Source organism: Pantherophis guttatus, chromosome 9 (assembly GCF_059756535.1).
Source record: "Pantherophis guttatus breed Tessera chromosome 9, ASM5975653v1, whole genome shotgun sequence".
NCBI classification, from domain to species: domain Eukaryota; kingdom Metazoa; phylum Chordata; class Lepidosauria; order Squamata; family Colubridae; genus Pantherophis; species Pantherophis guttatus.
In genome coordinates, this window is record NC_142071.1 from 6,262,538 (window position 1) to 6,287,623 (window position 25,086).

General features: G+C 44.2%; 1 protein-coding gene across 3 annotated transcripts; it reads left to right on the plus strand.

Moving 5' to 3' along the window:
* Nucleotides 1–2: 2 nt before the first annotated feature.
* Nucleotides 3–24,821, plus strand: LETM2 (leucine zipper and EF-hand containing transmembrane protein 2). 3 transcript variants are annotated; one of them, XM_087875900.1, is made up of 12 exons: nucleotides 111–162; nucleotides 490–580; nucleotides 3,422–3,512; nucleotides 4,822–5,260; nucleotides 7,261–7,404; nucleotides 9,742–9,879; nucleotides 11,912–12,115; nucleotides 14,370–14,489; nucleotides 17,598–17,708; nucleotides 20,136–20,237; nucleotides 22,529–22,603; nucleotides 23,748–24,821. In XM_087875900.1, exons 3-12 carry the CDS (start codon nucleotides 3,466–3,468, stop codon nucleotides 23,796–23,798), a joined length of 1,431 nt encoding a protein of 476 aa, XP_087732026.1. In that variant the 5' UTR covers nucleotides 111–162; nucleotides 490–580; nucleotides 3,422–3,465; the 3' UTR covers nucleotides 23,799–24,821. The 3 variants fall into 3 exon arrangements, with proteins under 3 accessions (XP_034288819.2, XP_087732027.1, XP_087732026.1); XM_034432928.2 differs by lacking the exon at nucleotides 490–580 and having other exon boundaries at nucleotides 3–162; XM_087875901.1 differs by lacking the exons at nucleotides 490–580; nucleotides 7,261–7,404 and having other exon boundaries at nucleotides 42–162.
* Nucleotides 24,822–25,086: the final 265 nt, after the last annotated feature.

The window sequence follows — 25,086 nt, forward strand, 5'->3', positions numbered from 1 at the left end:
GAGAAAAAAAAAAGCCTCGGCGGCTAGAGCGGCTTTCCGGTTGCACTTCCGGAAAGCCGCAGGGGCTGATGGGAATTCCCCCCCCCGCTATCCCGGAAGAAGGTGGAGCTGCAGCTTCACCTGGTGGGGGAGGGGCGGGGGAAGCCGAACTCAGGGCAGCAGGTGAGGAACCAATAATAATAACAATAATAATAAATTTGCAATGTTTACCACGTGCATCTAAATAAGCATGACTTAAATGGTGGGGTGCATGGATGTACCAGGTGGGCACACCTGGGCACAGGTTGCCTATAGACATATGGGTGCAAAATGGAGCAACCATTTTGCATTGGGGGGGGGGGCGAAGGAGGAGGGCCCAGGAGAGACTGGCCAGGGGTGAAGGGGGACCCTGGGGGGGGTGGGGAGATAGAGGGGTGGGGGAGGGTCCTCAGGATGAGATAGAGGGGAGGGGGCTGTGATTTGACAGGTGGGGGGGGTTGCAATCCATAGGAGCCCTGCAAGCTGCCTAGCTCCAAGCTCACCCCACCTTGGCTGATCCCATCTGGGAAACAACAACAACAAAACTGAAGGATAATCCTGGGTTAGTATTGGGATGGGATGTTCTGGGGACTCCCAAGCTAGAGTGGAAATTGGGTGGGTGGGTGGGTGGGTGGGTGAGGAGGAACCAGGGTGGATAAAAATCAATGATTTTTAAAAAAAAAAATCAAAAAAATCAGATTTTTTTAAAATTTAAATCGGATTTTTTTGATTTTTATTTTAATAAAAAACTTTTGGGGTAAAAATCTATCGTAAGGTAGTTTTCTATTTAAGATACATAAATAATTTAGTCTATTCAGCCTGAAATGGAGCTTAGTTATGTAGCAGGAGGCTGTATATTCTCAACTATCAGTGAGTCAACAGCGGGTCAAAGGAGTAGCAGAGATGACAGTTGCTCTTTAAAAATTATGATTTGAATCGCGTTGATTTAAATCAAGCCTTTTTACTAGTGATTTAAATCATGATTTAAATTGTGATTTAAATCAACGCAATTTAAATCAAATCCACCCTGGGAGGAACCTATCCCAGAAGCCGTCGAAGGCGCATGACTACTATAGAATAACTAAAAACAACAACAACAACAACAATAGTACGGGTGTATAGGGTTTTTTTTTCTTTGGAAATTGGAGCTTGACAACTGGCAGTGGGGTAACCGAGTGTTTTTTTGGGGGGGGGTGTTACTCTCGGTGCCAAGGCAGAGTGGGAATGGGGGTAGTTTTGTTACGATGATGATGATGATTATCTCTTTTATTCATTAAACATGACATTCAGTCAACTGGACATTTAAAAATGTGTCACAAATACGATTGACTGGTGTAAGGGTTGATATGGGTTGCTGCCAGTTTCCTAGGTATCAACCAAGTACCTTCTTAAGATGTACGATGTTATTATTATTCTCTTTTATTCATTAAGAATGAAACTCAGTCAACTGGACATTTAAAAACAAGTCACAAATACAATTGACTGGTGCTAATGGCTGATATGGGTTGCTGTCCTAGGTATCAACCAAGTACCTTCTTAAGATGTACGATGTTCCAAGTAGTGCAGTTTTTTGCAGTTCCGCTGGTGCTATTGCAGGAAGCTGCAATTTCTGGATGGATTTTATTAAATTCTTGGACATGGTACCAAGTTACCTGATGACAGTGGGTATCACTGTTACATGTTTCATCCATAGCCGTGTAGTTTTGATGGCCAGTTCACGATATTTTGTGTTTTTTTCCAGTTCTTTTTCTTTAACTGGCATCTCTTTGTACAGTGATATCAATAAACGATACGCTTGGGCCCTCGACAACTGTGATATCTGGCGTGTTATGTTCCAACAACACTATTGTTGTTGTTATTTTACATCTTTGAGGCAGTGTTTGCTCCTGGAAACTTGCCTGGACAGGTTCCTGTAGGTTTTTTTAGCAAGATATTCAAAATAGTTTGCCATTGCTGGTTCTTCCCAGGACTAAGGGAGAGGGCCTGGCCCAAGGTCATCACCCAGCTGGCTTTGTGTCTTAAGGTGGGGAGTAATACTCACAGTCTCTCAGTTTCTAGCCTAACTGCTACACCAAACCGACTCCTGATATTATTTTGCTAATAAATAAATAATAAATATTTTTGTAACAGCTTTGTCCTCTATGCTATCCGTCTGGAAAACTTGCAAGATTCATTTTTCTCGCCATGTACATGTATACATCTGAACTAGACTGTGTTGCTTCTCTGTGTCATATAATATATGTGGGTATATGATTTATTTTATTTATTTAATTAATTAATTAATTTGATTTATCTGTCATGTTTATGTAGTATATATTTGAGAACTGTATGCAACGAAATTTCATTTTAATGTATGTCGATTAGTGTACATTTGAAGCGACAATAAAGTTATTCTAAGTTCTAAGTCTAAGTAAATAAGTGGTTACTTTACTTGCATTCCAGTTCTATATATTTCGTTAATGAAGACTTGATCCATATAAGGGGGACTCCATCGCTTGGAATCCAATTCTTCATGAGTCTAATTCTGTTATAAAAAATTTCCCCTTATAGGGTCTGAGCTAATAGAAAGGATATCCAAACTTTTCAATATTGTAGCTAGATTTGTATTCCATTAATTATAGCATATTGAATAAATCATCATTGGTTAAGTTTTTTTTACTAACCCAAAACTCAAACCACCATATTCTGACTTAGTACGAGGTAAAAAAATATTGTCTATTTACTTAAGGATTCTTAGAATCACACTGCCCATCCCATACTAATACCTTTTGAATGATATTTTAATTGGCGATGTAGAAAAGGTTTTATAGAATTTTATGCTGGAAAAAAAAATCAATTGTCCACTTCCTTATCTAGTGACAAGGGAAAATGGTGGTAATAAGAATATTAAAACTATGTGCTTAAAGTAATTACTTAAACAGCTTTTGGCTCATATCCATATTTCATTTTCTTTTGGGGTACTTAATTACTTACAAGAAATTACTGAATGTTTACATAAGATAGTAGTATGTAATTTTTGCCACACAAACTTCAAGAATCAGGACTGGGAGTTTATCATGATTTTATTATATTAATTTATTCTTTTTTATTAGTTTTATTCTTTTAAACGAGATTTTATATTCTGTAAGCCGCCTTGAGTAGCCATGTACGAATAGGTGGCAATATTAATTAATTAATTAAATAAATAAATAAATAAATAAATAAATAAGACAGATAAAGAATGGACAATTTTGTTATATAATACATCTGAAATAAACCTTAATCCCAGGTGTGTGACTAAAGATTTATAATGGGTAGAAGTTGTATTTACTGATACTTCCTAAATAACTATCTGTAATTAAACATTTCAAAATCATTTCTTTATTTAACTGGCATACGTTTAAATTTTTTACTGGTATATTAGATTTCATCCGATCATAGATGAAGTAAACACATTCCAGGGAAAGCATGGCCATCTACAGCTGTAACATATTCCTTGGAGTAGCTAGGACCAGGTAAGAAATGAAATCTTGATCTCTGTGAAATATATTTTAGATCTTTGACTGTCATCCAAAAAACAGTACTGATGTTAATACAAATTTTCTACCATGAAGGAAGTTCATTGGTTTTTATTTGATTACCAACTTCAGTCAAAATGACATGGCATTGTGTTAAACATTCTATAGACAGTGTAAAACAATTGTATTGATTTCAGTTTAATACCGTGTTTCCCTGAAAATAAGAGCGGGTCTTATATTAATTTTTGCTCCAAAAGATGCATTAGGTCATATTTTCTGGTTAGGACTTATTTTGGGGGAGATACGGTACTAAATGCATCCATCTGGCTGACAATCTTAAGTAGGGCTTATTTTGGGGGTAGGGCTTATATTACGAGCATCTTGAAAAATCATGCTAGGATTTATTTTTCTGTTGGGTCTTATATTCGGGGAAACAGGGTAGAAAAAAAGCAATATCGGGATTATTTTTGTTCAGCATTGGGCGCACTGATAGCATTCACCTGTGTAGTTTTTTTTCTTTTTGTGAAATATAAAAAATGAGATCTGGACTAAATAAACACAAGAGCTCCTACATTACATTGTCTGGTTTGAATAATAAAAAAAAAACTGTAATTTCCTCCATCATCCAGAGCTGAGAAATTATAACCTGTGTCCAGTTGCAAGCGTGGTAAATACAGTAGCTAGGACTGGGGTTAAGAAATAAAATCCTTAAACCAGTGGTGAAATGCAAAACTTTTTCCTACCGGTTCTGTGGGCGTGGCTTGGTGGGGGGTGTCATGTGACTGGGTGGGCGTGGCCAACTTAAAAAAAAACTTTTTAAAGCATTTTTTACTACCTATTCGCCTGAACCGGTAGTAAAAAAATGCTTTAAAAAAGTTTTTAAAAAGGTTCTGACAATCACAGCTGTCCCGTGCAATTGTCAGAACCTTTTTTTTACTTTTTTAAAGCATTTTTTTTACTACCGGTTCGGGCGAATTGGTAGTAAAAAAATGCTTTAAAAAAGTAAAAAAAAAAGTTCCGATGATCGCGCGACACAGCTGTGATCTTCAGAACCTTTTTAAAACTTTCTAAAGCATTTTTTTACTACCGGTTCTCCCTGTAACCGTCTGCCAGCGAAAACGGAGCTTGGGAGGGCCGCACGCCTCACTGGCAGAGGGTTGCAGGAGGCCGTCCCAGCCGAAAACGGAGCTCGAGAGCCCGTTTTCACTGGCAGAGACACCGCGGGCCTGAGGTCAAACTCAACCCTGATGCGGCCCTCCATGAAATCGAGTTTGACACCCCTGATTTAGACCCTTTTCTCTTCCAGAGGATCATCATGCCTACTTGTACACTCCTGTTGTTCCCTGTTCTCCTCGTCAGCTGCACTTGCTCAACTGTTGGATTTCCACCATAACGGAACATTCCTGAAGGACTCCGAAAGCCACCAGCTCCTCTCCAGTTCACCGCAGGGCAACGGTTGGCCTCACTTGCTCATTAGACCGATGCGGATGTTTCGCACGTCAGCTTCTTGGCATCAGGACAAACCTCGCCCTGAGCCAAGTACTGTAAAAACAGACCCTACTCCGGCCAGTCTTCCAGACAAAGCCACAGAGACTGTCAGGAGATCTCTCTGGCAGAGGATCGTAGATGAACTGAGGCATTATTACAACGGATTCCACTTGCTTTGGATCGACACGAAAGTAGCTGTCCGGATGGTCTGGAGACTGTTACACGGCCAAATCCTCACCCGGCGGGAGAGACGAAGGGTGAGCATTGGCTGACCTTGGGGAGCAGCCAGCTTTCTCCTGTTGAATGGACAACATTCAGCAGCGGATTCTTATTCGCTGGACAAAAGCAAAACAAATCTGAAATGAGGTGACTTGATCACTCAGCCGATCGACGGGCTGAATAAGGGAGAGCCAAACATTTTGCTTTGACTGGCTCTACATTCTTGTTCATTTCCCCCCCCCCCTAAGAGCCACGGTGGCGCAGTGGTTAGAATGCGGTACTGCAGGCTACTTCTGCTGCCTGCCAGCTGCCTGCAGTTCAGCAGTTCAAATCTCGCCAGGCTCGAGGTTGACTCAGCCTTCCGTCCTTCCGAGGTCGGTAAAATGAGGACCCAGATTGTCAGGGGACGATGTGCTGACTCTGTAAACTGCTTAGAGAAGGGCTGTAAAGCACTGTGAAGCTATATATAAATCTTAAGGGCTATTGCTATAAGAGCAAAGCAGCTGCTGGATTAGAACATCAGGCCCAGCAGTCAGTTTCCCAGATAATTTCCCCTGGGATTTTGGAGCAAAGTTTCAGCTTGCTTCTCAACCTGAAAGCTCATTCATTGATGCCATACAGGCAGTCCTCAAATTACGGTCGAAGTTATGATGAAATGCCTCCCCCAAAGCTACTGAAAAGCTGTTTTCGAAGTTCTGATGTCACCCTCTCTGTCGGTCACGCAACCACATTTTAGGCGTTTGGCAAGTGGCTCACATTTACAACTCTTTCCATTGGCCTATAGGCATGTGACTGCAATTTATGATGGTTTTTGCTGGAAATTGACATTTATGTCTGGTTTCGGGCAAAACCCACCCCATAGAGGACAGGGAATTCACTTACCGACTGTATTAAGGTGTTCGCTTAATGACTGCTGCGAAAAAGATCATAAAATCAGGTCCAGTTATATGGCATCCCGCTTTATAACTTTCACGGCTTAACGACCGTAGTTGCCAAGCTCAATTATGGTCGTAACTCAAGGACTACCAGTATTTGCTTCCAACTGTGAATTTGGAATCCTTACTTGCTGATAACTCATGTGTCCTCTTCATGTGTGACTTGCTGCATAGTATAAGAGAGTGCGTGCCTCTGTGATAAACTCCCAAATGTTTCTCAAGAACTAATCTGGATCGGTCATCAGGACCATAGGTTCAATCTTCCGAGATTTCGGACTCATGCTGGAGCCCACCCTCAGGGAACTTCTCTCTAACAGACTGTTTTGGGTTATTCTATGCAGAGTATAGAGGGACACGGCGGCTCGGTGGCTAAGACGCTGAGCTTATCGATCAAAAGGTCGGCAGCTCAGCGGTTCGAATCCCTAGTGCCGCGTAACGGGGTGAGCTCCCGTTACTTGTCCCAGCTTCTGCCAACCTAGCAGTTCGAAAGCACGTAAAAAATGCAAATAGAAAAATAGGGACCACCTTTGGTGGGAAGGGAACAGCGTTCCGTGCGCCTTTGGCGTTGAGTCATGCCGGCCACATGACCACGGAGACATCTTCGGACAGCGCTGGCTCTTCGGTTTTGAAACGGAACCTCTGGTTCCCCTAACGGACCCAGATTGGATCCTGCAACATTATCCTGGGACACACGTATAATTTGTCTTCACTCAAATGTTTGATTGCACATAACAGTCAGACCTGAACCCTGAACCCCGCTTCTCATACAAAGCACAGAACAGTTGTTGAATAAAATCGTTTTGACTTATCTCTTAAAGCAAGCAGGGATGCAGCCAGCATTTCTGCAGATTAAATGTTGGCACCTTGAAATTAATTTGACAAAGTGCTTTCTTGGAGCAAGGCTTCTCCCTGGTCTTTTGAGTGGAAAGGAGAGAGAGATTCAGGGGAGGGTTATAAGCCATGATTTGGTTTACTCAGTTTTGGTTTGAGTAACGTTACATGATTCCAGTATCGTGGCTTATTGAAACACGTTTACGATTAACCGTGCCTTAAGGCAATGTATGAACAGCATCATGTTTTGGCTTGTGTTTCTTTTTCTGCAGCTGATGAGAACATCAGCAGATCTTTTTCGGTTGGTTCCTTTCTTGGTGTTCATCATAGTACCTTTCATGGAATTCCTGTTACCTGTATTTCTTAAACTCTTTCCCGAGATGTTGCCTTCAACCTTTGAAACGGAATCGAAAAAGGTCAGTTTTTCCAATTTTGAACAAAGCTCAATCTATCTGTCGAACTGTGACATGACGCCTCTATCTCAGGGATTCTTTGCTGATATAAATCTACCTGTCTGGAAAAATTAATCTCCGCAAGAAGTGGAGGAGGACAAGAACCTAGGATGACCTATGTTCAAACCCTCACTGAGATACAAAGCTCTTGAATAATTTTGATGAAATTTTTCTCCTGCTCAGACAGAGAGGATACAAGGCACATAATAATGCTGTAGGGAGGAAGGGTGAAACGAAAGGATTTACGAGACCACCTTCTGCCACCGATAGCCTCCCATCGACCGGTACGCTCCCACACAGAGGGGCTCCTCCGGGTGCCGTTGGCTAGGCAATGTCGGCTGACGAGCCCCAGGGGGAGAGCATTCTCTGTGGGGGCCCCTATCCTCTGGAATGAGCTGCCCCCGGAGATTCGTAGGATTCCCGACCTTCGTACCTTTCGTCGCGCCCTAAAAACATTATTATTCCAACAAGCAGGGCTGGCCTAACTATTTTAATGGGTTGTTTTATTAGAGTTTTTAGCCAATTTATTTAATTGTTTTAATGGCTTTTAATTTTTATATTGTCATGGTTTTTATTTCTGGCTGTACACCGTCCTGAATCCTTCGGGAGAAGGGCTATATAGAAATTCAATAAAATAAATAAATAAATAAATTAACAAAATAGGCATTCTGGGCTAGCGTCGTCAAAGGAGTAGCATATATCATATTTTTCGTAGTATAAGACGCAACGGAGTATAAAACACACCTTAGTTTTTGGGGAGGAAAATAAGAAAAAAGCTGATTGGCGGGTGGATCGGCCTCCCGGAAAACCCCCAATCAGCTGTTCCCAGAGGTGAATTTTAGCAACAGGTTCCTTGGTTGTGAGCTCTGTGCCTTGCTTTTTTTTTTTCTGCCTCTGAAAATCTTTTTCAGAAAAAACTTTTTTTCCCTGCCTCTGAAAGCCTCCGAAACAGCTTCAGAAAAAAAGCCTCTGAAGCTCTGTTTGGAGGCTTTTTTTCTGAAGCTCTGTTTAGGGGCTTTTTTTCTGAAGCTTCTTTTCTTATGCTTTTTTCAGCCTCTGAAATCTCCGTTTGAGAAGCTGGGCAGAGCTACATTCGGAGTATAAGACGCACCCAGATTTTCATCCTCTTTTTGGGGGGAAACAGGTGCATCTTATACTCCGAAAAATACAGTAGCAGAATTATCTTGCTCTGCCATTTGTAAAGATTTGCATGATATATTCTTCTCTTTTTTCATCTTTCCTACTATCTTCTCCTATTGGTATCTTATGATTTATCACTTGTTTATGATTTATGAGGGGCTGCCACAAAGAAGAGGGGGGGGGTCAATTATTCTCCAAAGCACCAGAGGGCAGGACAAGAAACAGTGGATGGAAACTAACCAAAGAGAGAAGCAACCTGGAATTAAGGATAAACTTCCTAACAGTGAGGACAATTAACTGCTACCTATTCTGCACTTCAGCGGGGACGCGGTGGCTCAGTGGCTAAGACGCTGAGCTTGTCGATTGAAAGGTCGGCAGTTTGAATCCCTGGTGAATCTGTGGATGGGATTGAACTGCAGAATAGTAAAGGTAAAGGTTCCCCTCGCACATATGTGCTAGTCATTCTCAACTCTAGGGGCCGGTGCTCATCTCTGTTTCAAAGCCGAAGAGCCAGCGCTGTCCGAAGACGTCTCCGTGGTCATGTGGCTGGCATGACTCAACGCCAAAGGCGCACGGAACGCTGTTCCCTTCCCACCAGAGGTGGTCCCTATTTTTCTACTTGCATTTTTTACCTGCTTTCGAACTGCTAGGTTGGCAGAAGCTGGGACAAGTCACGGGAGCTCACCCCGTTAACGTGGCGCTAGGGATTCGAACCGCTGAACTGCCGACTTTTCGATAGACAAGCTCAGCGTCTTAGCCACTGAGCCACCGCGTCCCTGTTGAAGTGCAGAATTGGTAGCAGTATATTTTTTTAAAAAAAACATTGTTGGCTCTTTGGCTCTTCCTTTTATCTTTTTCGATACTTTTTTCTCTCTCCCTTTAGAACAGTGTTTCTCAACCTTGGAAGCTTGAAGATGGGTGGACTTCAACTCCCAGAATCCCCCAGCCAGCAACGCTGGCTGGGGGATTCTGGGAGTTGAAGTCCACCCATCTTCAAGCTACCAAGGTTGAGAAACACTGCTTTAGAATATTTTTTTTTATTCATTCCCAGCAAGTGGTGCAATGAAAAGAAAATAGAACTTTACTTTTTGCCAAGAATGGCAAGCAGCTTGTTGGTCTGTGAGATAATTCCTTACCTTTCTCATTATTCTTTGCACCAAGGAAGAAAAGCAGAGGAAGAAACTGAGTGCGAAGTTGGAGCTAGCCAAATTCTTACAGGAGACGATTGCAGAGCTGGCGAGAAGAAACAAAGCCAGCACAGGGGCAGCGACCCAGCTGTTCTCTTCCTACGTTCAGAAGGTAAGCGTCCCTTCAGGGAATAGAAAAGCTGGAGTCCCGGAGCTTCATTGCTTCGTTTAAAAATTGCTGATAAGCTTCAGGCGTCTCCCATAAAATGGAACTGTTTAAATCAAGACCATGCGACCTTGGAAACTTTCAGTCTTTTTGGATTTCAACTCCCAGAACTCCCCAGCCAACATGAAGTCCATGGGTCTTAAAGGAGTGGTGAAATCCAATTTTTTTTACTACCAGTTCTGTGGGCGTGGCTTGGTGGGCGTGGCAGGGGAAGGATACTGCAAAATCCCCATTCCCTCCCACTCCAGGGGAAGAATATTGCAAAATCCCCATTCTTTCCCACTCCAGCGGAAGGATACTGCAAAATCTCCATTCCCTCCCACTCCAGGGGGAAGGATACTGCAAAATCTCCATTCCCTCCCACTCCAGAGGGAAGGATATTGCAAAATATCCATTCTCTCCCCACTCCTGGGGGAACAATACTGCAAAACCTCCATTCCCTCCCCACTCCTGGGGGAAGGATACTGCAAAATCCCCATTCCCTCCCACTCCAGGGGAAGAATATTGCAAAATCCCCATTCTTTCCCACTCCAGCGGAAGGATACTGCAAAATCCCCATTTCCTCCCACTCCAGGGGAAGAATATTGCAAAATCCCCATTCCTTCCCACTCTAGCGGAAGGATACTGCAAAATCCCCATTCCTTCCCACTCCAGCGGAAGGATACTGCAAAATCCCCATTCCTTCCCACTCCAGCGGAAGGATACTGCAAAATCCCCATTCCTTCCCACTCCAGCGGAAGGATAATGCAAAATCCCCATTCCCTCCCACTCCAGGGGAAGGATATTGCAAAATCCCCATTTCCTCCCATTCCAACGGAAGGATACTGCAAAATCCCCATTCCCACCCCACTCCTGGGGAAGGATACTGCAAAATCCCCATTTCCTTCCCACTCCTGGGGAAAGGATACTGCAAAATCCCCATTCCCTCCCCACTCCTGGGGAAGGATACTGCAAAATCTCCATTCCCACCCCACTCTGGGGACAGCCAGAGGTGGTATTTGCCGGTTCTCTGAACTGCTCAAAATTTCCGCTACCGGTTCTCCAGAACCTGTCAGAACCTGCTGGATTTCACCTGTCTTAAACCTTAAACCTTTCCAAGGTTTTACATCCCTGGATTGTATAAAGCAAAATTGAAACATCAGAAATAATCCTCTTAAGGGAAAATGGAAAAAGTGTTACTATACAAATGTACGTTAATGATGGCATATGCATAACCAGCAAAATAGAAAAGAAATTGAAAGAAGAATGTATGTAAATAGAGGATCGGGGTTGCTCGAATACCATCTTGAAAATATATTAAATTGAAAATAAACAACAATCCCGGAGTGGGAATGGAGAGAGGAATAGAGGGACAGATAGGAAGAAGAGGGGAGAAGAGAGGAAAGGAGAGAGGGATAGAAGGAAGGGAAAAGGAGAGGAAGAAAGGGAGGAGAAATAAGAGTAGGAGAAAGGGTTAGAAAGGGAGGAAGAGGGGAGGAGTGGGGGAAAGGAAGGGGAAGGAGAAGGAGAGGAGGAAAAAAGAAAGTGGAAAAGGATAGAAGAAGGGAGGGAAGGGAAAGGGGAGGAGGAGAGGAAAGGTTGTTGTGAAATAAGGGAGATACAGAATGGTAGAAGAGCAACCCTGAGTATACTTTAAATTTTTAGGATGAAGAATGAACTAATGTGAAAGTCAAAAGATAATATGTATGATTAATAATGGCTAAGAGATTGTACATTTATGTATGCAAGTAGAAAAATAGGGACCACTTTGGTGGGAAGGGAACAGCGTTCCATGCTCCTTTGGTGTTTAGTCATGCCGGCCACATGGCCATGGAGACGTCTTCGGACAGCGCTGGCTCTTCGGCTTTGAAACGGAGATGAGCACCGTCCCCTAGAGTCGGGAATGACTAGCACATATGTGCAAGGGGAGCCTTTACCTTTACCTATTATTATAAAGAAAGCTAGCAATTCTGGAGTCCTCATTTATTGTTGTGTGTAGGTTCGACATAGCGGCCAACAACCCAGCACCCAGGAAATTGTGCAGTTTTCCAAACTGTTTGAGGATGAGCTGACGCTGGAACACTTGGAGCGGTCCCAGCTGGTCATCCTTTGCAAACTGCTGGAGTTACAGCCCATTGGCACCAACAATCTCCTCCGCTTCCAGCTTTTGATGAAGCTCAGATCCATTAAGGCTGACGACGAGGTAAGGAGATGCATCCCACCTTTTGCCAAGAGCTTGGGGAAAAAAATTGCTCCTTCAATCTAGTTATTGAATGCGCTTGCAACTGTTCTCAGCGAGTTTAAGGATCTTTCCTTGTGTTAACCCACGATAACAGTGGTGGTGTGGCCGGCTAGCGGAGCTGGCAGCAGATTCAGACAGTGAAGAGATTGGGGAGGAACATAAGCCAATCCTGAAGTCTGGGGAAGGCTCTGATAAGGGCTCTGCGTCGGAGGCAGAGATGGGGCCAGGGCCGCCGACAGTTAATCAGCTACCTTCGGAGTCGGAGATAAGTGGGGCAGAAGAACAGCTGAAGCTGTTCCTGGTGTGCGCATGCACAGAGCTGTCAGGAGAAGGGAACAATTAAGGAATAGGGGTTGACTCAGGAATAAAGCCACAAGGGGACACTGAATGGCCCCTCCCATAGGGAATAAATAGGAGGAAAAGGAGAGTGGTGTTTGCAGGAGACAATTAGTTCGTTTATTAGTGTGAAGATTTGCTTATCTGAGTTAGTGCCTCATTAGGGCTGAAAAAAAGCTTCTAAAACACAGCTGATTGTCAGAAAGAGAAGCAATGAGAAAAGCAGGCAAAGTTCGGGCTTCACCCGCTAGTGCTGAAAAAAAGCTTCTAAAGCACAGCTGAGAGTCAGAGGGAGAAGCAGTGAAAAGCAGGCAAAGCACGGGCTTCACTCGCTAGTGCCTTGTTAGGGCTGAAAAAAAGCTTCTAAAACACAGCTGATTGTCGGAGGGAGAAGCAGTGAGAAAAGCAGGCAAAGCACGGGCTTCACTCACTAGCACCTCGTTAGGGCTGAAAAAAAGCTTCTAAAGCACAGCTGAGAGTCGGAGGGAAAAAGCTATGTTCAGAGTATAAGACGCACCCAAATTTTCAGCCTCTTTTGGGGGGGGGGAGGTGCATCTTATACTCCGAAAAATACGGTAATTGCAACAAGGGGAATCATGAAAAGTACTAAATAGGAAATTTGCTTAACAAATGATATAAAGAAATAAGGTAGGAGAAAGCAGTTTAATATCAAGGCAGATATAGCAAGAGGGAAAATAAAGGCTTTTAAGCTAATTAATTAGCCTGTCTAAGGATTCTCTGAGATTGATTTAGTATTGTTAGGCTGAGTCAGCCAGTGAATTTTGATTGCATTTTCTCCCTTGTCATCTATGACCATAAATGCAGTTTATAAAGTTTTCATTAATTTATTCGATGTGCTTATCTTGAGATGATTGAAACTAGGCTCATAACCAAGCAGGATATTGTTAATCTGTCATCTGCCTTTTAACCAGTTGATTGCTTACAACATGTACAGGACCAAAATATCAGCATATGTGTCTTCTGAGTGTGACTGCAAATGTGCAGATTTAATGAAGCAAAGCTATGTTTTGCAATTTAAAATCTTTGTTGTTCAAAAGAAAGCTATCTTTAAATTCTGGGCAAGCTGGCCAAGAAAATGATGTTGGCTAAATTTTGCATGTTATTGGCAAGAACAGGTTTATTTAGATCCCTTTTAAAATGACAGTAGCCTGAATGAGAGGGGAGCCTTGATTTTGTTAAATGATCTACGTGATATAGCAATAGCACTTAGACTTATATACCGCTTTACAGTGCTTTACTCTAAGCGGTTTACAGAGTCAGCATGTTGCCCCCAACAATCTGGGTCCTCATTTTACCCACCTCAGAAGGATGGAAAGCTGAGTTAACCTTGAGTTGGTCAGGATTGAACTGCTGGCAGTGGGCAGAGTCAGCCTGCAATACTGCATTCTAAGCACTGTGCCACCAGAAAGAAGAATGAAAAAGGGAATAAGGGAGGGAGGGAAGAAGAAAGGAAGGAAGGAAGGAAATCAAGTAAGCAATAGCACTTAAGGTTAAGGTTAAGGTTTATTAAATTTGTATACTGCCCTTCTTCCGAAGGACTCAGGGCAGTGAACAGCCAAGATTAAAATACATACAATATAAAAATTAAAATAAATTAAAAAAACTTAGACTTATATACCACTTCATAGTGCTTTTACAGCCTTCTCTAAGCAGTTTACAGAGTCAGCATATTGCTCCCAACAGTCTGGGTCCTCATTTTACCAACCTTGGAAGGCTGAGTCAACCTTGAGCCTGGTGAGATTCGAACTGCCAAATTGCAGGCAGTCAGCAGAAGTAGCCTGCAGTACTGCATTCTAACCACTGCGCCACAGCGGCTCATAACGATATGATGCTGATTTTTGCTCTTTCTTGCCTGTAGATGATAGCCAAGGAAGGAGTGAATGGCTTGAGCGTGTCTGAGCTCCAGAGTGCATGCAGAGCAAGAGGAATGAGGTCACTGGGCCTTACGGAGGACCAGCTCAAAGAGCAACTGAACCAGGTACGTTAGGGATGAGGGAGGGAAGGGAATTGAGTCAGAGGAGAATATCCAAAGGTATCTGGCTGCTTCATTGTCTGAATGGATGGAAACCACAAATCACATATCGTCGTGGTCCGCCAGCAGCCTGCTGAGCTGGCAGCAGAGTTGGACAGTGAGGAGGCTGGGGAGGAACATGGGCCAATCCTGGAGTCTGGGGAAGGCCCGGACGAGGGCTCTGCGTCGCAGGCAGAGATGGGGCCAGGGCCATCTGGGAGTTATGCGCAGACTCCAGAGCCTCCAGAGTCAGACATCAGAGAGGCAAAGGAACAGGAGGAGCCTGTTCCTAGTGCACGCATGTGCAGAGCTGCCAGAAGGCAAGAACAGTTAAAACAAAAGGGACGACTTGGGAGTAAGGCCTGGAGATGATTGGCCCCTCCCATAAGGCTTAAAAGAGGAGCAAAAGCACGAAAGGAAAGCAACGTCGTTAATTCTGTTCCCAGTCGGCATCTCTGTTTGATTCTGGACTCCGTGTGGCTTTGCCGAGTAGGTCTTTGGTAGAGTGTCAAGGGAGATAAAGGTTGGTGTTTATCCCGAAGGACTTTTTGCAACTAACTGGGACTTAGCTGTGAATGAACGTAATTCACAGCTGTTGCAATAAAAGAGATTTTTGGGACGACTCGTGTGTTTTGATGACTCAGGAAGCCGAGGTCACAACACATATGATGTCTCCCTCCGAGCATCTGTTTGGCTCAGGCCAACCTTTAAAAAAATTTATATTTTGCGAAAGGCCCATGTGGGGGTATTTTAACACCGCCTCTACCGACCTCTGTTGCCTCACCAATAGGCAATCACTTCTTATTCCAAACCAACATCTGCAAAAATGGGAAATGTTCACTGATTCTGAAGAACATCCCATTGGAAAAGGTTGCTGTAAGAGATGGCCGGTCTAATTTTGAGGCTAGATTTTTTTAGTGCTTGTGTGTCGGCCGATTGGTTCAGAACGAGATTCGAAAGTATTCCAATTTTAATTTTACAGACGTAAGCAGTTGTTCCAGCTGAGCTAAGGACACAAATGGGGCAGATAGGAATGAGAGACCGCTTAAGTCGGCGTCATTAGTGGCTTCTCAGCAGGTTCTGAATGCAGCTCCTTAGGATGGAGGATGGAGTGCTGGGCTGCAGGAAGCTCACTTCCCATTCTGAGCCGTTAAATCTCAAGAGTGCAGCACAGGCAATGGCAGTCAGCAGCTTTAGAGTCAGATATGGTCTCAGATATATCTGGGAATGATGGAGGGCAAAAGTAGAAGGGGACAACAGAGAATGAGATGGCTGGATGGAGTCACTGAAGCAGTCGGCGTGACCTTAAATGGACTTAAAAGGATGATGGAGGACAGGAAGGCCTGGAGCAGTGGTTCTCAACCTTCCTAATGCTGCGACCCTTTAATACAGTTCCTCATGTTGTGGTGACCCCCAACAATAAAATTATTCCTAACACCATTGAAAATATGTGTTTTCCAATGGTCTTAGGCGACCCCTGTGAAAGGGTCATTCGACCCCCAAAGGGGTCCCGACCCACAGGTTGAGAACCACTGGCCTGGAGGAACATTGTCCATGGGATTGCGATTGAGAGAATTGAGGCTTTTGAACTCTGGTGCTGGAGAAGACTCCTGCGAGTCCCTTGGACTGCAAGGCCATCAAACCGGTCAGTCCTAGAGGAGACCAACCCTGACTGCTCTTTAGAAAGCCAGATCCTGAAGATGAAACTCAAATATTTTGGCCACCAAATGGGAAGGAAGGACTCACTGGAGAAGAGCCTAATGCTGGGAACGATGGAGGGCAAAAGAAGAAGGGGACGGCAGAGAACGAGAAGGCTGGATGGAGTCACTGAAGCAGTCGGCGTGAGCTTAAATGGACTCCGGGGGATGGTAGAGGACAGGAAGGCCTGGAGGAACGTGGTCCATGGGGTCGTGATGGGTTGAACACAACTTCACAACTAACAACAACAAATGCAGCCAATTCAATCTTTCAGCAAGAGTGTGTGGCTTTCTACGGGGCTTTAACTCCTCTAGCATACCTTATGGTTGGAGTTCTTGCAACCTAAAAGGTAAAGATAAAAGTTTTCACTGTCCAGTCCTATCCGTGTCTAGGGGGTGGTACTCATTTCCGAATCCTAGCCGAGGGAGCCAACGTTATCTGAAGACATTTCCGTGGCCATGTAGCCGGCATGACTATACACGCAGATACAGAGAACACTCTTACTTTCCCACCAGAGTGGTACCTATTTATCTACTTGCATGCTTTCAAACGTCTAACTGGGCAGGAGCTGAGGCAAGTGATGGGAGCTCACCCCATTGCGTAGCACTCGGGTCTCGAACCCGAGCTGTCAGCTTTCCAGCTGGCAAGCTCAGCGTCTTTAACCACTGAGCCATCGCGCCTCCTTGCAACTTAAAGGTAAAGGTTCCCCTTGCACATATGTGCTAGTCGTTCCTGACTCTAGGAGGCGGTGCTCATCTCCGTTTCAAAGCCGAAGAGCCAGCGCTGTCCAAAGACGTCTCCATGGTCATGTGGCCGGCATGACTCAATGCCAAAGGCGCACGGAACGCTGTTCCCTTCCCACCAAAGGTGGTCCCTATTTTTCTACTTGCATTTTTGACGTGCTTTCGAACTGCTAGGTTGGCAGAAGCTGGGACAAGTAATGGGAGCTCACCCCGTTACGTGGCACTAGGAATTCGAACTGCTGAACTCCCGACCTTCTGATTGACGAGCTCAGCATCTTAGCCACTGAGCCACCACATCCCCTTACGTACCCCTTGCAATTTACATCCCACCAATTTCAATCTGAGAAAGACTCCATTCACCTCGATTGTTTTTTTCCAAAGCACCTTTGGGAAGGACCACGAGAACAAAGCATAATCTGCTCTCTCAATGTCAGTGTGTCAGTAATTTTCTGGTCTCACAGGGTGGGTCAAAACACCAAATTGGTGCAAAATATAAAGGAAGTTTCTTGCTAGAGCAAAATGAGTTTTTTTTTCTTTGCAATCCTCACCTGTGGAAGTTTCAGATTTGGCGAAAGTTTTTAATTTCCCAGAAAATTGTTCTGAGCGATTCTTTCTCCCCGTCTCTGCTGTACAGTGGCTGGATTTGAACCTCAAAGAAAAAGTCCCTCCTTCTTTGTTGCTGCTTTCCCGTGCCTTGTACCTGACAGATGTGAGTCCCAAACCGATGATGGTGAACACAACTAAGGTGAGCAGGTTTTGTAGCCACGACTGTCAAACAAACTGGGTCTCTTTTCCTGATGGGAGAGCAAGACTAGGAAGGAAGGGTTATTAGCAGCTTCTCCTTGCTTGGCCTTGGAGGAGCCATGGTGGCGCAGTGGTTAGAATGCAGTATTGCAGGCTGACTCTGCCCACTGCAAGGAGTTCTATTCTGACCAATTCAAGATTGACTCAGCCTTCCATCCTTCCGAGGTGGGTAAAATGAGGACCCAGATTGTTGAGGGCAATAGGCTGACTCTGTAAACTGCTTAGAGAGGGCTGTAACGCCCTGCGAAGCGGTATATAAATCTAAGTGCTATTGCTATTGTCCCTTCCTTCCTTTCTTCCTTCCTTCATTCCTTCCTTCCCTCTGCTGACTGCCAGCAGTTCGATCCTGACTGGCTCAAGGTTGACTCAGCCTTCCATCCTTCCGAGGTCGGTAAAATGAGGACCCAGATTGATGGGGGCAATGTGCTGACTCTGTAAACTGCTTAGAGAGGGGCTGTAAAGCACTGTAAAGCCGTATATAAGTCTTAAGTGCTATTGCTTGGCATCTTGCAGATGTGCTTTTAGTCAGATGTCCCTGGAGGGTACATTCACTGCACTGCAGTGTGATTTATTTATTTATATATATATATATATATATATATATTTTCCCTGAGGACTCAGGGCGGTGAACAGCCAAGTAAAAACATAAACTACAAACATTAAAATACAATTAAAAAGATATATATAAATTTGGCCCCATGATTAAAAACGATAACAGACAATTAAAAACATTTTAAAAAGTGTTAGGCCAGCCCGGCTTGCTGGAAAAAGAAGGTTTTAAGGGCACAGCGGAAGGCACCGAGGTCTTGGATTCTCCTTATCTCTGGGGGCAGCTGATTCCAGAGGGTAGGTGCCCCCACAGAGAAGGCCCTCCCCCTGGGGGTCACCAGCCTGCATTGATTGGCTGATGGCACCCCGAGGAGGCCCTCTCTGTGGGAGCGCACGGGTCGATGGGAGTTGTTTGAGAAGAAAGAAAGAAAAATCTGTTAGAATAACAGATTTCCTTCCTTGACTTTAAACCAGCAGTATATTTCAACCAATTTACACACAGTACACTGCAGTACAACAAATCCCATGAGGCTTTTATGTTTACCATCAGCATGGCAGAAGGTAAATCCAGAAATTTATCCCCGTCCTCCCCCATAAAAGGCTTTGCCCTTGGCGGGGAAAAGGGGGGACATGGAATCATAGGCTCAGGTTTTGCTTTATTGTAACTTTAACTGAGATAATCATAGCAAATTACGGATAGCTTTTTAAAAAACCCTTTTCTTGAACGAACACATTAACTGTATGCACAGTAGAGCTTCTGGGAGCTCTTGTTCTTGCTAAATGTTTAATTACAGCATGTACAGTTTGAGCTTTGTTGATAACTTAAGTAGACTAAAGAAAATGACAATGCTTTCTAACCACATGTGTGTTAGAATAGAATGGAATGGAATGGAATGGAATGGAATGGAATGGAATGGAATGGAATGGAATGGAATGGAATGGAATAGAATAGAATAGAATAGAATAGAATAGAATAGAATAGAATAGAATAGAATAGAATAGAATAGAATAGAATAGAATAGAATTCTTTATTGGCCAAGTGTGATTGGACACACAAGGAATTTGTCTTTGGTGCTTTATATGCTCTCAGTGTACATAAAAAGAGAAGATACATTTGTCAAGTATCATAAGGTACAACACTTAATGATAGTCATAGGGTACAAATAAGCAATCAAATCATACCAGGAAACAGTCAATATAAATCGTAAGGATACAAGCAGCAAAGTTAGAGTCGTGCAGTCATTAATGGGAGGAGATGAGTGATAGGAACGGTGAGAAGACTAATAGTAATAGTACCCTGTTTTCCCCAAAATAAGACATCCCCTGATAATAAGCCCAATCGGGCTTTTGAGCGCATGGCAATAAGGCCAAGCGCTTATTTCAGGGTTCAAAAAAAATATAAGACAGGGTCTTATTTTCAGGGAAACACGGTAATGCAGACTTAGTGAATAGTTTGACAGTGTTGAGGGAATTAGTTGTTTAGCAGAGTGATGGCGTTCGAGGAAAAAACTGTTCTTGTGTCTAGTTGTCTTAGTGTACAGTGCTCTATAGCGTCGTTTTGAGAGTAGGAGTTGAAACAATTTCTGTCCAGGATGCGAGGGGTCTGTAGATATTTTCCCAGCCCTCTTTTTGTCTCGTGCAGTATACAGGTCCTCAATGGAAGGCAGGTTGGTAGCCATGGTTTTTTCTGCAGTTCTAATTATCCCCTGAAATCTGTGTCTGTCTTGTTGGGTTGCAGAGCCAAACCAGACAGACAGTTATATTGTGCTTTTGTGTCATCTAGGTTTGTCTTAACCTAGGCATTTCATTTGTTCTTTAGCCTCTGAAGAGTGAGGATGCCGAAATGGATGACGATGATGAAGAAGAAGAAGAAGGACAGGAGACCTTGTTGGATTCTGCCCCCAACGTGCAAGAAAGGAAGGTGAGAATTGGGGTGTATGTTTTCCAGCTGTGTCTATTTTGAAGTCCTTAGTGTTCTCCGAGCTTGGTTGTTCGCTTGGAAACATTTCATTACCCATCTAGATAGCATCATCAGTGCTAGAGAATGTGATGTTTGTTCCCTAATTATAATAGCTTACCCTGCCAGTGTTGGTGGGAGTGTGTTGTGGCTCAGTTGCCTGAACCTAGGCTATCGACAGAGAGTGAGGGAGAGGAGTTGGCAAGGCCTCCCTCTCCAGGGCCCTCCTCTCTGGCAATGCCTCCGGAGGACACCAAAGGCCAAATGATAGGCTCAGAGCCAAGCATGTCCCCGCAGCCACAGGTGGACAGCGACGAAGAAGATAAGTGCTGGCTGGACCCTCGGCAGAGGCGCAGGGAGAAGCGTGCGCAGCAGAGGGGAAGGCGTGCCAGAGATTAGCTGAGTCATTGGACCACACCCCACAGGGTATAAATGTGGGTGTGGTGGCCGGTTCAGTTTGTGACAAGCAAAAACTGGAAATACTCCATGATCTCTGTGTTACTGGACTTTGCCTGCTTTATAGGACTGCATTTGGATTAATCCTTGTACTGTTGACACTCTGCCTGTTTTATCGGAATGCTGGCAGTCTAATCTTTGTTTTGTGTGAGTAAAGTCTGAATTGGCAGCTAGCCACTGGGTTGCTGCCAGCTTTATCTTCAAAGAGTTTTGTCGTGTGGCTTATTAACTCCGGGCCGTCTGTGGGGGTGCGTGTGGGGTACAGGGACAGAACAGAGAGTGATTTTTTTTTTTCCTAGTAGTTCCTTGATTGTCAGGGCCTAAGAGCCAAGAAAGACACGTCACGTTGCTTCTGAGCAGTTTCTTTGTTGTTCCTCACCTATAGACAGAAATCTTGCCAAACTAAAACAAACTATTTACATCACTACAGATAGACTCTGGGAACAGTTAGGAAGCAGCCTTCTTAACCCTCTTTTTCCCAACCCTACTTTCCATGCTTCATTGACTCTTTGCCCTCCTGAATGCAGCCCCTCCCTCCAGGGAATCCAGACTACATTCCACTTCGATTATGGTATTGTTTTCTGCTTGATAGTTTGCCTGCTTCGTAGTTTCCTTAAGATATTGTTTTCTGCTTGTTTGTTTGTCTGGTGTTATTCCCTGCTTATCTGGGTTTTGGTAGATATAGAGGATGTGTTCTCGTCTTTTGGTTTCCTCCTTAGCTTTTGTCTCTTTTGAAGGGTGTATAAATAGCGTTTATCTCTTATGTGTTTGCTATGGAAGAAGGTGGTCCATCAAGAATTAGGTCATACCCCATAATTCTTCTACCAAATCCTCAATAGTAGTAAATGTGAGAGGGATCTTGGAGTCCTAGTGGACAACCATTTAGATATGAGCCAGCAGTGTGCAGCAGCTGCCAGAAATGCCAACACAGTCCTGGGCTGCATAAACAGAGGGATAGAATCAAGATCACATGAAGTGCTAATACCACTTTATAAGGCCTTGGTAAGGCCACACTTGGAATATTGCATTCAGTTTTGGTCGCCACGATGTAAAAAAGATGTTGAGACTCTAGAAAGAGTGCAGAGAAGAGCAACAAAGATGATTTAGGGGACTGGAGGCTAAAACATATGAAGAACGGTTGCAGGAACTGGATATGTCTAGTCCGATGAAGAGAAGGACTAGGGGAGACATGATAGCAGTCTTCCAATATCTCAGGGGCTGCCCCAAAGAAGAGGGAGTCAAGCTCTTCTCCAAAGCACCTGAGGGTAGAACAAGAAGCAATGGGTGGAAACTAATCAAGGAGAGAAGCAATTTAGAACTAAGGAGAAATTTCCTGACAATGAGAACAATTAATCAGTGGAACAACTTGCCTCCAGAAGTTGTGAATGCTCCAACACTGGAAGTTTTAAAGAAGAGATTGGATAACCATTTGTCTGAAGTGGTGTAGGGTTTCCTGCCTGGGCAGGGGGTTGGATTAGAAGACCTCCAAGGTCCCTTCCAACTCTGCTATTCTATTCTATTCTAAATCCAGATTGTAATAGAAATGAATATCCAAGCTCTGAGGGGTCCTTGCTGCCCTCTTTTGTCTTTGAAGACATTTCATTACCCAAATCACTGCTATTGGTACCACGCTATAGCCAAGCTCTTTCTGATAGCAGAGGAAAGTTGATCTCCTCCTTAATCGTAAGAATGTGGGAATTTGGAATATGGAATAGTTCAGTCAGTTGGTTCTGATTCTGGAATAGCAGTCTGTAGAGTTTGGTTGACGTCGTTTCTTCTTCTTTCCCTCTGCTTTGAAGAATGAAGAATTTATATTGCCTCCAAAAGACAAATTATCAGTTCCTGAAATGTCAGTCAAGCCTCCTGTGGGAGAGGTGAGTTTTATGTTCGGATCCCTAAAACAAAGACCTGCCAGAAGGTCCGTGGGTGGGGGAGAACCTACATCCCTTTCTATCTACTCGAATGCCTTTTGGCCTGGAGAGCAAGCAAATGCCACTGTGTTGCATTCTATAATAGAACATTCATTTAGTGACCATGAAAGCGACAGTTTTCACACGTCCATTGCAGCATCCCCATAGTCACGTGACCAAAATCCGGGTGCTTGGCAACTGGCATGTATTTATGACGGTTGCATTGTCCCGGGGGGTCATGTCATCACCATTTGTGATCTTCTCACCTGCTTTCCGACCAGCAAAATCAGTGGGGGCAGCCAGATTTCTTTTGCTTGGTGGGCGTGGCAGGGGAAGGATACTGCAAAATCCCCATTCCCTCCCCACTCCAGGGGAAGGATACTGCAAAATCCCCATTCCCTCCACACTCCAGGGAAAGGATACTGCAAAATCTCTATTCCCTCCCCACTCCTGGGGGAAGGATACTGCAAAATCTCCATTCCCTCCCCACTCTTGGGGGAAGGATACTGCAAAATCTCCATTCCCTCCCCACTCCTGGGGGAAGGATACTGCAAAATTTCCATTCCCTCCCCACTCCAGGGGAAGGATACTGCAAAATCTCTATTCCCTCCCCACTCCTGGGGGAAGGATACTGCAAAATCTCCATTCCCTCCCCACTCCTGGGGGAAGGATACTGCAAAATCCCCATTCCCTCCCCACTCCTGGGGGAAGGATACTGCAAAATCCCCATTCCCTTCCCACTCCTGGGGGAAGGATACTGCAAAAATCTCCATTCCCTCCACACTCTGGGACCAGACAGAGGTTGTATTTGCCAGTTATCCGAACTACTCAAAATTTCCCCTACCGGTTCTCCAGAACCTGCTGAATTTCACCCCTGGGCGCGACAGGTGTCAGGGCGTGGGAGGCGTGGCTGCAGTGGTCCTAAGTTAAGCGGGTAAGATATCCCCTGAAAATAAGACCTGGTGCTTATTTTGGGACCCAAAAGAAAAGAAAACCGGGTCTCATTTTCGGGGAAACAAGGGTGCATATGAAAAAATAAAAACGCAATAATTTGTCTCTTTTTACCTTCGTGAACTCATATTTGCCCGTTTTTCCTTCCTTTTAAAAGACTAAAATAGAAGCGCCCCGGAGCAGCAAAGCCAGTGCCAATGGCGTCTAACTGGTTTCCCATAAAAGAGCTGGACCCTCAGGGAGGGGGGGAAAAAAACCCGGAAACACTACCTTTGCAACGTGCAAAATATCGGCAGCTTTCATCGCCCATCTCCTTCGCAAACCCAGCCCTGCGAAATCCGGTTCTCCGGACGCGACGACCGTCGATCTCAACCAGGTGAAAAACTCACTTTTGCATCCCAGGGCGAAGATTTGCATCCGTGAGACATCCGTGTAACTTATTTTGTTTTGTAAATATGTACATAATCCGCAGACTGGGGTCTTCAATCTTGTCGACTTTAAGACTTGTGGACTGCAACTCCCAGAATTCCTCAGTCCTTGCTGGCTGAGGAATTCTGGGAGTTGCAGTCCACAAGTCTTAAAGTCGACAAGGTTGGAGACCCCTGGACTAAACCAGTTGTAACTTAATGCAAAACAGTTCCTGTGTAGGTGTACAATTCCTTAAAACGTCTTTCGCGATTAATTTAAATTTTATAAGAAGGGGCCTCCTTACCACCTTGAGCCTTTCTTCCATGAGAAATTTATAGGAAATTGGCCTCCCCTTCCCTTCAGTAGACAAGGCTTGAATTGATTGACGGCCTGATTCTTAAAAAAGACTTACTTAAAAGTAGGTCGCGGAGAAGGCCCGTCCAAAGGGTCTTGCATAAAATTGCACTCCCGCTTCTCAAAGTCAAAACGAGAAGAATGAAAGATGGACAGCATCTTCCTCTTAGTACGCAAATAAAATGGAAACCATCCGTGATCCAGACGGTTTCCTCCTGTCACGCTCATTTTTACCCATTGGTGAAAAGACCGCACACTCCAGTGTGTTTTCCTGTTGTTTCAAAAGGAGCAAATGTTACACAAAACGCAAACAGAATTGGACCATAAACCTATTTAAATAGAGTAAGGATCAATTGAAGTATGGATTAAGTTATCTATAACTCACTCAGGCAGACTCTATCAACAATCCGATTATTTGTAATTTTATTGTCTTTGTTGATTAAATTGTGGGCGTTGAATTAACCTGTAACCAGTGTCTGTCTTAATTGGGGTTCTAAAAAGAAGATTGCGGAAGATCGGGCCGTATTACAAAAACATCGGTAGTTTTTCTGCCATGTTTGCCTATCCTCGGGTGGGGCTTCAGAAATTTTAGCAAAGGGTTCTCTGCCTGGTTGCTGGGTGGGCGTGGCCATGGTGGGCGTGGCCTAATCGGCCTCCTGCACCACAGCGGGAGGGACATTTTTGCCCTCCCCAGGTTTTGGAGGCTTTTCTCGAGCCTCTGGGAGGGCAAAAAT